A 12,885-nucleotide genomic window follows, 5' to 3' on the forward strand; every position below is an offset into this window, starting at 1 on the left:
TCCAAATGCGGCCAATCAGAGCATTCTACTCCCAGAGCCACAGTGATCCAAGCCAGACCAGTCAAAGCTGATGAGAACACAGTTCTGGGATTTTGTTTTGGCCTCTCACCAAGAGGGGAGAGCCAGCCAGGAGAATCTGAGGGGTTGAGGAGCTTTGGTGATGGCATTTGACCACCAATATCTGTGTGTATCTGAAGTCAGTGTCCATCCCTGGAATTTTCAGTTATCTGAGCTGATAATTCCTTTCTTAAACAAAACAAAACAAGTTTTTTTATCATTTGCATCTGAAACCAGATGACAAACTATCTTTGAAGCACCAATGAAGCACCCTACAGATTACTTAATACCTTCAACATCTCCTAGCTCGTGAAAGGTGATGCCTCTCCAGCTTTAGGGGATAAACTTTGCTGAGCCTAAACTTAATGTGGTGGTTTTATTCTTTTTGCCAGTGATTACTTTAGGCATGAGCAGGTGATGCAACTCTGGTGAATGAGACCCAGGGGGAGGTTTGCTGTCTGGATGCTGGTATAGGTTTTCCTCTTTGTATGTGGCCGGGTGAGGATGTGATGACTGGATATGTGGCAGTCAGCTTGAGGCCATGAAGAGACCAATCTGAGGATAGGAGCCAGCATGCCAAGGATGGTAAAACAGAGAGATGGAAAAAGCCTATGTCCTTGGTGGTATTATTGAACTATTAAACTTCATTATTTCTATACTTTAAAAATCTGAGGGGTCATTATTTTTTTTAGCCACTTTTCATTTGGTATTGTTACTTGCAGCCCAAACCAACCTGATGGAAATAACTGTTTTTAAAATATATTTTTAAGTAGAAAATAGAAGTGAGAACAACTGAAAGGAATCTTATTGGGAAGACCAATATGCAAAATAATTTTATGAGGACTTATGACAGCTAAAAATGTTTCCAGATATTGTCAAATGTTTCTTTGGCAGGCAAAGTTGTCCCTAGTGGAGTGAGAATCACTAAAGGAGCATTACTTGCTTCTCAGCTGTTCTAGAACAGTAAGTTTGCCGCATTGTTGGGACAGTCGTGAGATGTTCTTAAAAACCATTGAGTTACAGAAGATAACAAGAGATGGAGAGAATGTGTAGAAATTGGAACTCTTGTACACTGCTGCGGGGATGAAAAATGGTATGGCCACTGTGGAAAACAGTTTGATGTTTCTTTACAAAGTTAAACATAAAATTATCCTGTGATTCAGCACTTCCGTTCTGAGGTTTGTACCTCAAAGAGTTGAAAGCAGGAATTCAAACAGATCTTTCTACTCTAATGTTTATAGCGTTGTTTACCATAAATAAAAGGTGGAAGCGACCCAAGTGTCTGCTGACATGAATGGATAAGCAAAACGAGGCATATCTGTGCAGTAGAATATTACTTGGCCATAAAAAGGGATGAAGTTCTGATATAGTCTACAATAAGTGAATTTCAATATGGACCTTGACAACATTATGCTATGTGAAAGAAGCCAGATACAAAAGGACAAATATCACATGATTCCATTTATAGCAACTTCCCCTTATTCCACGGTTTCGCTTTCTGTGGTTTCAGTTCCCCACGGTCAGCTGCGGTCCAGAAGGAGATGATCTCCCTCCTCACATATGGTCAGAAGGTCAGTGAGTGTAGCCTAATGCTCATTCACCATGCCCAGGCCATGCACGTCACTCCCATCTCATCACACAGGCATGTTACCATCTCACATTGTCCCAGGAAGCAGATGAGTTCAGTACAGTAAGGTACTTTGAGAGAAAGTGATCATATTCACATGATGTTTATTGCGGCATATTGTTGTAATTGTCCTATTTTGTTTTATTTTATTTTTTTATTTTTTTAGCATTTATTTTTGAGAGCGAGAGAGACAGAGTGTGAATGGGGGAGGGGCAGAGAGAGAGGGAGACACAGAATCCGAAGCAGACTCCAGACTCTGAGCTGTCAGCACAGAGCCCGACGCGGGGCTCGAACTCACAAGCGGTGAGATCATGACCCGAGCCAAAGTCGGACACCCAACCAACCGAGCCACCCAGGTGCCCCTAATTGTTCTATTTTATTATCAGTTAGTGTTGTTAGTCTCTTACTCTGCCTGACTTATAAATCACACTAACACAGGTATATATGTACAGGAGAAAGCATATATAGGGTCTGGTAATACTTGTGGTTTCAGGCATCCGCTGGGGGTCTTGGAACATGAGATAAGGGAACATAAGATAAGTGAACTATTAGGCCAATTCAGAGACAGAAAGGGGAGTAAACGTTACCAGGGGCTAGGGGAGAGGAGAATGGGGAGTTACTGCTTAATGGGTACAGAGATTCTATTTGGGGTGGTGAAAAATTTTGGAAATAGTGGTGATGGTTACACAACATTGTGAATGTAATTAATACCATCATATTGTATGTTTAAATCTGGTTAAAATAGCAAATTTTTTATGTATATTTTATAAAACATACAAAAATACATAAATGTTAAAATTTGCTTACATTTTATAAATATAATACATCCCTGCAATAAAAAAATTTTTTAAAGCCCCAAATGAGTTAAAGTCATCAACTTTTGCCAAGTCCTGTAGTGTTTGGTGCAGGACATCAACCCAAGTGCTCTGGCACATGATAGCACATTTGAGGGGAAGGGGTAGGTGGGATTTGGGGACTTTTTCTGTGTTCTGGCCACCAAGACTGGAGTCCGTGGACTTCCAAGACCTCTCTGTGTTGCACTTACAGGTTCTGCTGAGCCCTTGCCGTGTACCAGGTACTGTGCTAAGGTCTTTGCATGCATCACCTCATCTAACTCAGGACGGCTCCACAGAGTAGGTGCACATATTGCCCCCTTCCCTGTCTGAATAAACTGAGGCTCAGAGAAAAGGGGTAGAGCAGGTATTCAGGCAAACCCAGGGAGTCGGCACCATATGAGTTCCATGCTTTTAACCCCTGGAACTCTCTTTTCTGTTGCCCAAATGCCTCCTTTGGATTAAAAAAGCCATTTTGAGTAACATGAAGTTGTTAGTAGCTTCCAGGCAACTGTGGTCTTTCTTACGTCACAGTTTTGTTTCATTTCATTTTGTTTTCTAACTACATTCCACAAAAGATGTGTTTTCCGCTGAACAGTGTCCGTTAGATCAGGAGGAAGGCCAGAGCACATGGGCTTTTCAGGATGTGAATTTACTGTTTCCTGCTGGGCTTTCGATGGCTATGTCTAAATTTTCCTGTCTGTCTTTCTGCTTTACTGAGGGTAGATTATGGCACTTGATGGTTTAATCTGCGTAATCTCTAGACAAAACATGTCTCCACTTGCCTGCCAGGGAAATATTAATTTATTCTGCTTCTGGATCTAGAGAGGTAAATGAAGTAAGTGAAAATGCAGTGTGTGCATGTGTGTGTGTGTGTGTGCGTGCACACGCACGCACATGCATGCATGCACCTGTGTATGGGTACATAAGGATCTGTATGAAGAGAAACAGACAAACCTTAAATCTAGAGATTTGAAGGGAAAGATTCTGCAGTCTCCTTTAAAAGGATTGCAAGCCTTCTTTCCCTGACATTGTATGTAAAACTTTTTGTCTGTGGTATGATTATGTTTTTGGAGGGTGCACAATATAGTGTTCATCAGCGTCTCATAGGGGTTTTGGAGAATGTCAGTCTATAATTTTGTGGTGCCTGTTACCTGGCACGTCTGTCTTTTTGAAGAGCTACAATCATCTTCGGTATGAGAGGTCCTTGATATTTAAGAAGCACCTTTATTTAGGTAAGGAGCTGGACGCAGAAGGCAGCAGTGGGAATTATTTCGAGCTTGTTAAATTGGAAGCTTGAAAAAAAAAAAAAACAACCCAGCCGGATTGAAATAAACTTTGGCAAAAGGAGTTCTAGCACACCAATCTGCTCCTTTAACCGTCTCCTCCTCCTCCTAGTTCTTTCCCCCACCTTCTGTTCCACCGCTCTAGCCCTTGCCCACCTGATGCTTTGCAGGCCTGGCACCAACATGGGGAATGTAAAGACCAGACATTTTCACTTTATTCAGCTTGTGTCTGACACATAGTAGGAATTCAATAAATGGTAGCTTAAAAAAAAGCACATCCAGATCTCTGTGAAAAGGGAATTTGTCCTAGACATAGAATAAGAAGAGATTCCCGGTCTTTTCTTTTAACCTAGGTGGAACCTGTAGGCAGGGTTAGAGGTTGCACATTCCTGGCAAATGGGAAGCCATCTGAGTGTGAGTTTCTGTCCTTAAAACCAAATATGATTTGCTAAGTATTCATCGCATGTCCGTGATCCTTCATGTACGTGTCTCTCCACCAGTCATCACAGCGGTCCAGGACCTTGATGCTCTCAAAGGCAGGTTAGAGATGAGGAAACAGAAGTCAGGATTTCAAAGCGTGCCGTTTCCCTGATGCTGTGCCTTTCATGTGAACCTAGCGTTTCCTCATTTGACCAGGAAAGACTTCTTGTGTGAGAAAGACCATGAACTGAATGTTAACAAGTGGTGTGATGTATTCATTGCCTGGGTCTGTCTGTAATTCATTTGGGATTGAGCAGTCCTTCGCAAACTTTACTGCGTATACAAATCGCTTAGAGATTTGTATAAAATAGAGATTCTGATTCTGCAGTTGGGTGAAGACAGTGTGGAGCCAGAGCTCACATATCTAACCGGTTCCCAGGTGTTGCTTGCTGCTGCTGATCTCGGACATTTTGAATAGCAGGGGGTACACTTAGGTTTATAAAGGACTTGCTCATATGTGATCCTGTTTACTCCTCACCCAAGCCCTGTGAGGGATCCATTATTATTTCTACCTTTGAAATGAGAAAACTGAGTCTGATTACAAATAGCTACCATTTTCAAGGGGAAGGCACACTAGAGACACAATAATAAACAAGACAAATACAGCTGTTATTTAAAGATGTTGAAAATCCGTGAAGGAAGACTCTGAATAATTAAATTTAAAAAGGCTCTGAGTTCCTCAATGAATGTTTGTAAAATGGATGAATTGCTTGAGCTCTTGGTGTTGGCATTTATCACAGGAGGAAGAGAAACAGGCCAGGGGCAGGGGAAGATGATGTATTCTTTCCTGGACACGGTGGTGACCTTCTGGTGTAGCTGTCTGCTGGGTAGTTCTGGGTCTGGAGTTTAGGAGAGATATCGAGGGTGAGGAGAATTGAAAGTTTGAGAACCGTCAGTACAAGGGTGGTAATTGGAGTTACAGAAGATTAGATTCAGGATACAAAGCACAATGGAGGACAGTTTAGAGAGTGAAGAGTCTAGAATAGGCTCCTAGCATAGGAACCTGTCTGGCCATCAATTATGGGTTCGCAGAGGAAGAGGAGCCCATGAAAAAAGACCAAGAAACACCTGCCCAGGAAGTAGAAGGAAAGCCATAGAAGCCAAGGGAAGAGAGACCTTCAAGGAAGGGGTTCATCATCAATGATGGGATAAGCCAGTGTCAGTCACGCGCCTCCTGATGTCACTTACTGAGAAGGACACATGTCTTCTCTGATATTTCTGCCCTAAGAGTACATCCAGAATCCAATCAGGAGGAGATACCAGACAAACCCAAATTGAGGGGTGTTCTACAAAACTGGGCTATACTTGACACAAATATTTGTACCTTGAAAGACGAAGGCAGACTAAGGAACTGTTCCAGGTAACACTAAACAGACATGAGAGCTAAATGCAGAAGGTGGTTTTAGATTTGATCTTAAATCAGAAAAAATCAGTGTAAAAGACATTACAGGAACAATTTACAAAATTAAAAAAAAATTTTTTTAATGTTTATTTATTTTTGAGAGAGAGACAGAGTGTGAGCGGGGGAGGGGCAGAGAGAAAGGGAGACAGAATCTGGAGCGGCCTCCAGGCTCTGAGCAAGCTGTCAGCACAGAGCCTGATGAGGGGCAGGGCTCAAACTCAAACTGTGAAATCATGACCTGAGCCGAAGTTGGATGCTCGACCGACTGAGCCAGGCGCCCACAATTTACAAAATTTTAAAATGAGTTATTACATAAGAGTTGCTATTGACTCAATGTTTGTGGCCTCCCAAATTCACATGTTAAATGCTAACACCCAGTGAATGGTATTTGGAGATGGCACCTTTGGGAGGTGATTATAGGTCATGAAGGTGGAGCCCTCATGAACAGGATCAGTGCCCTTATAAAAGAGACCCCAGAGACCTCCCTTGCCCCCGTCCCTCATGTGAGGACACGGTAGGAAGACAGTGGGCTAAGAGCCAGAAGTGGCTCTTTCCAGACACTGAGTTTGTGAGCACCTTGATCCTGGACTTCCCAGTATCCAGAACTATAAGGAATAAATTTCTATTGTTTACAAGCCACCTGGTCTATGACACTCTGTTACAACAGCCTGAACATACTAAGACAGTAGTAGTGCGTTAATTTTTTTTTTTTTGAATCTGATCATTGTGTTATGATGATGTAACAGAAATATATGTATTTTTTTGTTCTTAGGAAACCTGAAGTATTTAGGAGTAAAGTGTTGTGATATCTGTAACTTACATTTCCATGGTCCAGAAAAACAAAAGCAGGGGATAAACACATGTGACAAAAAAAGATTAATCGGATATTCTGGGTGAAGGACATACGGGTATTCATTATATCTTCTTAACTTTTCTGTAGAAACATTTCAAATTAAAATATTAAAAAAAGAAAAGGAGTGGAATATACGTTATCAAGTTCTGTGGAGAGGTCAGGAAACATAAAAGGTCACAAGTGTCCCTTGGATTTAGCTCCATGTATTTAACCTTGAATTCATGGCACTTAAATTCTAGAAGGAAACTCCTAGATGAATATTTAATTACAAATTGGAACAGGGAGTGGAAAACAAGAACAGGGTGTGATGCGAGAGAATAACGTGCATGTAATTAGTGCTTTGGTCAAGCCAAGAACATAAAGGAACCGTCGCTAGAGGGAGAGGTGGGGTCCACGTGGACACAGGAATCAAGGTTTGGGAGCAGTTACGTTTGCACAGCATATGGAATGATGGGCAGGGGTTCCTAGGGAGGTAGAGTATGCATGTTATTTTTTTTAAAAAAATTTTAATGTTTATTTATTTTTGAGAGAGGCAGAGACAGAACGCGAATGGGTTAGGAGTAGAGAGAGAGGGAGACACAGAATCCGAAGCAGGCTCCAGGCTCTGAGCTGGCAGCACAGAGCCCGACACAGGGCTCGACCTCACGAGCTGTGACATCACAACCTGAGCTGAAGTCGAACGCTCAATTGACTGAGCCACTCAGGTGCCCCTGCATGTTCTATATAGGGGGAGCAAGGATGAGCACTGAGACATCCGCTGTGTCCAGAGCATGGGATGTGGGGGTGGGTGATGGAAGGAGCAGCTGTGAAGGCAAGTAGAGAGTAGATTTAGAAAAACCTCGTTTTCCGGGCTGAGCACGTTGACCTTTACCTGAAGAGATTATACCTCTTGTCTACTTCTGGAAGCCAGAAGATGGCTTCCAAAGTTTCTCTACACATAGGAAAATACGTTTCCTTAAGTGCTTCTAGGTACTCAAGCCAGAAGCCAGTGTACCATTCTTGCCATCCAACACCTTCAGCCCCCACACCCAAACACTAGCAAAGCCTGTCAGTTCTATCTTCTAAGTATGTGTCTGTTGATAGTTCTCCACCTCTACTGCTACCAGCCTGGTCCAAAGACCATCACTGCTCTTCTAGTTGAGCCCCTTGCCGCAACGCCCCTCTACTGCCCGGAGAAAACGATATTTAACCATGTGTCGAACCACATCACCACCTCCTCCCCCTTCTCCAAAACTATTAAATGTCAGGATCCTTAACATGGCCTGGTGGGTCCTGTACATTCTGGCTTCTGCCCCTGTTTCCAGTCATACTTTGTCCCATCCTTCCTTGTCTTTACTCAACCTCAAACATGTTTATGGGGTTTTCAGTTCTTTTTTTTTTTTAATTTTAATTAAAAATTTTTTTTCACATTTATTTTTGAGAGAGAGAGAGAAAGAGTGTGAGCAGGGGAGGGGCAGAGAGAGAGGGAGACACAGAATCCCAAGCAGCTCCAGGCTCTGAGCTGTCAGCACAGAGCCCGATGCGGGGCTTAAACCCACAAGCCGTGAGATCATGACCTGAGCTAAAGTCAGACACTTAACCTACTAAGCCATCCAGGCGCCCCGGGTTTTCAATTCTTTGTTGAAGCAAGGCTCTTTTCTGACTCTGGGTTTTTGCTTGCTTTCTTTCTCTTCCCTCTGCCTGAACCTCTCTCTTCTTCACCCCAGTCTTTACCTGGTTAACCCTTGTATTAGTTTGTTAGGGCTGCCATGATAAAGTCCCACAGCTCAGCTGACTTAAAAAATTTATTTTCTTATAGTTGTGGAGGCTAGAAGTCTGAGTTCAAGGTGTTAGCAGAGCTGGTTTCTTCTGAGGTCTCTCTCCTTGGCTTGTAGATGGCCGTCTCCTTGTGTCCTCATGTGGTCTTTCCTCTGTGTACGTGTCTGTGTCCGAATATCCTTTTATAAGGACACAGCCCTATTGGATTACGGCCCATCCTAATGACCTCATTTTAACTCAGCTACCTCTTTCAAGACCCTGTCTCTACATACAGTCACATTCCGAGGTCCTGGCAGGGGGCTAGAACTTCAGCATATGACTTTAGGGGGGACATAGTTTGGCCCATAACTACTCTTCTCAGTGTTTAGGTTGGAGGGTAAATGTTACTTCTTCAGGAAAGCATTCGCTTACTCCACCCAATCCAAATTAGATTTCCTGTTATTTTTGTATATAGCACCCAGTTTGCTTTCCCCTCTAATAGCCATTCCACTTTATGATTGCATGTTCATTTGTGGATCTCCACCGAGAATTTAAGTGCCACGATTTCAGGGACCATATCTCTTCTGGTCACTGCTGTATCCCCAGTGTCTAGCACAGTTCCTGGCCCATAGTAAGGAATCAGTGCAAATTTGTTGAGTTAGTGAATTAATGAAAAGTCCAGAGACTGCACAGAATCTAGCAAGTTTGTGTCTAGTTAAACTGAGACCAAAACCATTGAAAGGAAAGATGATTCTCACCCATGTTTGAAGATGTGCACAACAAGTGATTTCACACCAGCCCTTGGCACCCCTCCCCCCCCCCCCCCACTGCAGCCTTTTGGCATGAAATGCGCAAACTGTGGTTGGAAATTGATTCAAGCTCAGAGGTAGGCAGCTGGGGAGAACACATTTATAAAATTATTGCTGATGTGTGCTGTGACATAGCCCAGCGTGACACCACAAGCCAGTGTATGACCAAAACTAATGACATTGGGCTTTTTGCTTAAAAGATAAGAAGATTCTACCTTAAGTAGGGACTCAGAACAAATTTCATTCTTGTTCAATTGTTTTAGTTGTTTGGATTTAGACTTGATTTAAATTGGTTTTCTAGGTGGATCCGTTTTTAAAATTTAATATTTGGTAAGGTTTAGCGCATCCGTGAGATTTTCCTCCAGCTTCTGGTTCACAGTCTCTGGAAGATCACTGTGAGTCTCAGACATTCTCAGGAAAGACCGTAGATTCCAAGAATCTTGTTAGAAGGTTCTAGAGAATTCTTTAATTCAGTCCTCTGCCGGCAAAAGGTCGTTTGATTTTGTCCGGGATAGATTGTTCATTTATTTTTATTTATCTAGCAAACATTTATTGAGTGTTTGTTCTCTGCTAAGCACCATGGGTTAACAAAGAATAATGAGTTATAATATTCACTCTCAAATTTGCTCCTTGAGGGCAAGGGCCAAATCTTGGTCTTGTTTTCTCTTATGTGGTGCCTGGTTTACTGCATGGTGACATTTGTCAGTTTTTGCTGCCCAATGTCAGAATCTCCAATCTCTTTAGAAAATTTCCCACCACATGAGTCTTAGTGGGAGGTAGGGCCCTCCTCCCATCATAGGAGCCCCAAACATGAGGTCCTTGCTGTCCTAGTGTCCTTTGCATCTCCCGTGTGAGATGTGACCCAGACTTGGCCAATCAGATGCACATGTGTAAGGCTTTGAACTGGGAGTGGTGTTCTGCCGAAGTAGGAGCAGTAGAGGATCTCTTTTGGAGATGGCAGGAGCAGCAGTGGGCTTCTGGAGGCCAGTGATGGTGCCAGTGTCTGCACTCAGTGCCCAGGGGCAGGAGGGGCCGAAGTCTAGGCTGTAGCCCCTCGGGTCAGTGGCTGCTGCAGTCCTGTCCTCTCTGAATGGTTCTTGTCACCTGGGCTTGGCAGTGGTGGTGGCTGCTGGCCAGCCTGCCTTTCTGCCTGTCCACGTGCCAGGCCTGGCTCTCCAGCCTTCCTGGTGGTTCTGTGAGCTCCCCACCGTCCCCAGAATGCTTGAAGGATCCAGAATTGGTTTCTGTTGCTTACAACGTGACTTGTGTAACTCCTGGTCCAGTAACCCAGAAACAGCAGTAACTTCCTCACTTTTCCATAATTCACTTCAATTTTTATTCTGAACTCCCCATTATATTGGGTGGCAGATACTTAATCTCAGTCAATTCAGGATTTCTTTCCCCCACCCATCTTTTTTTAGGATAACATCTGAAAGTAATTTTTAATATTATAAAAGCACAGAAAGATAAAAAATAGAGAAAAATGCTGCAAACAATCGCAACTACTCTATTCAGCAACTGTTACTTAAACTTTCTTCTTCATGTGCAATAATGCAAACCATTCTCTATGCTGCCTAAAACATTTTAAATATTATTGAATCATTTTCCTTGTGATTTCTAGCATTTATAATTACAATTATGAATTCTGTTATAAAAATTTTATTTTAAAAGTGTAGACGTTATTAAAAATTAAAGCTATAGAAGAGCTGAAACCATAGTATAGTGAACACTGGATACCCCTCCTTCTAGATCAGTTGTTAATGTTTTGCTAGATTTGCTTTCTCTCTCTTGTGTACCTGTATGTTTTGCCTGCTGAATTATTTGAAAATAAGTTGCAGAAATTCAGGTATTTCATCTCTTAATAGTTCACGCATTTTCCTAAAACGTCTTTATCCGGCATAATTGCAATACCATTATCAGTTCAGGAAATTAACAGTAATTTCACAATATCATCTAAAATCTAGTCCATATTCAAAATTGTCCCAAGAATGTCTCTTATAGCTGGGTTCTAAGAGCATCTTTTCTTTTTTAAGTTTCAGGGGCTCAAATAAGTATCTGAGTATTGGAGGTTGTTGGGGGCTGAGGCTTGCAGTCCTCTGGGAGGAAGTTTTTAAGATGGTTTCATGTACCTGGATCCTAGCCATTTCCCCTCCTGAGTTCTTGCTGGTTTCTTGGGTGAACCACTCAAAGCACAGATCCTAGTACTTCCAATTTCCAATTGGGGTCTCCAATGATAGTGCCCACTAGTGGGGCTGGGGGGCAGGTGCTCCCCTGTGCCCAAACTCCTCTATTTTTTCTTTTTATCTTGTCTTGAAGGCAGGAAACCCTGGTCTGCCTCTTTGTGTTTATTTTCCTTTGGCCCAAGTCCCTTCGAGGTTCCTTTTGAAATTTAAAAGCCTTTTTTTCTGCTTTCATGGTCTGACCCCTTAAATAGAGAATGGTCATGGGATAATAGGGAGGACACACTGGTGGTAGGAGAAAAGAACATCAGTTCATCTATTACCCTGCCTTATTTGTTCTGTGCAGACATTAGCACGTATATTTAGCTGTTATGCCCCCAAGGGGGCCATACTTGTTAAAACATTAAGATACTCTGACCTGGACCACTAACCCCATCACCCTACAAGACAAGTTTTGCTGGTGTGTATTGTCTTCATGTTTTTCCTATGTCTATTTTTAGATCTTTATGACTATAATTAATGTGGTGACAAATTAATGCTATACAGTGATAAACAGCCACTGTCCTCAGCCCGCGTCCCCCAGGCAGTCCAGCCTCTCCCTCCGGACATTTCAGAGACCTTCAGCAGTGAATGATTGCACGCCCAGAAGGGCAGGGCATCTTTAGGACCCCGTCTGAATCCATTTGATGGGTCGGCACCAAGACTTCCAGTCTGTTTTGAATATTCCCGTGGAGAAAATGTAAATCGGATCAAATCACCCTCCTACTTAAAACTCTTCATTGGCTCCCCATTTCTCTCTGAATTAAGTTCCAGCTGCTTCAAAGGGCACACAGGCATTGTAAGGCCGGCCCTTGCTTTCCTCATTAGCTTCTTCTCTTATTAGTTTCCCCACCTGCTTCCTATCTTGCCTCCTGCTACCCACGTCCTAGCCAAACTGAACCCATTTGTTCCTTAAAGATCCCGTGCCCTTTTTGGATTCTGGGTCTTCTCACAGTTTCCCCTGCCTGGAGTTGCCTCACTAATTACTGCCAACCTTTAGGTCTCAGGTGAAAATGTCATTTCTCCTGGGAAGTGGTCCATGAACCTTCCCGGTCCCGGTTCAGGTTTCCTGTAGCTCTTTGAACCTTTCTTGTAGAACTTACAACAATTTCTTATTCTTTCCACTAGGACTCTGAGCTCCAGCATCCATGCTTATCTTCCTCATCATTTTACCCCAACTGCCTGGCCTTGTACTAAATGTACATTGGAAGAAATAATAAAGTTTGCATGTGCATTCATAAACGTGTATGTGTCTATATGTTTACTCACACACACACACACAAGTAGGAGAGCATGAACAGATGGGAATCAGAATGGGGAGGATTTGGAATACAGCTAAGAATGTAATAATGTCACTGCAAGGGTGCAAATGGGAACACTGGTGTTTGTTTGTAGATAACTCAAAATCTAGTAGCTTGGTGCAAGGAAGCTAGCTAGCATAGCTAACACAGACTGGGGCAGGAGATTGTTTTACCAAAAATTTGTATCATAGGTGCATCATCATGGCATCTTAAGGCCTCTTAGAAATAAAAGCTTACAGAAAACTTGAGTTGCCTATGCCTTTACAGTGTGAAGGAAGCAA

General features: G+C 42.7%; 1 protein-coding gene across 1 annotated transcript in view; it reads left to right on the forward strand.

Moving 5' to 3' along the window:
- The window catches only part of SUDS3 (SDS3 homolog, SIN3A corepressor complex component), a 66,572-nt gene extending 53,957 nt beyond the window's left edge, over positions 1 to 12,615 (forward strand). Inside the window, exon 13 of the mRNA XM_047088531.1 lies at positions 12,432 to 12,615. Coding sequence (XP_046944487.1) covers positions 12,432 to 12,600 — 169 coding nt within the window. The 3' untranslated portion in view covers positions 12,601 to 12,615. The remainder of the gene's footprint in view (positions 1 to 12,431) is intronic.
- The last annotated feature ends 270 nt before the right edge of the window (positions 12,616 to 12,885 follow it).

The sequence above is a fragment of the Lynx rufus genome, unplaced genomic scaffold (assembly GCF_022079265.1).
Source record: "Lynx rufus isolate CCGP_SWC_20201006 ecotype Redwood Valley unplaced genomic scaffold, mLynRuf1.p SCAF_24, whole genome shotgun sequence".
In the NCBI taxonomy this organism is placed as follows: Eukaryota; Metazoa; Chordata; class Mammalia; order Carnivora; family Felidae; genus Lynx; species Lynx rufus.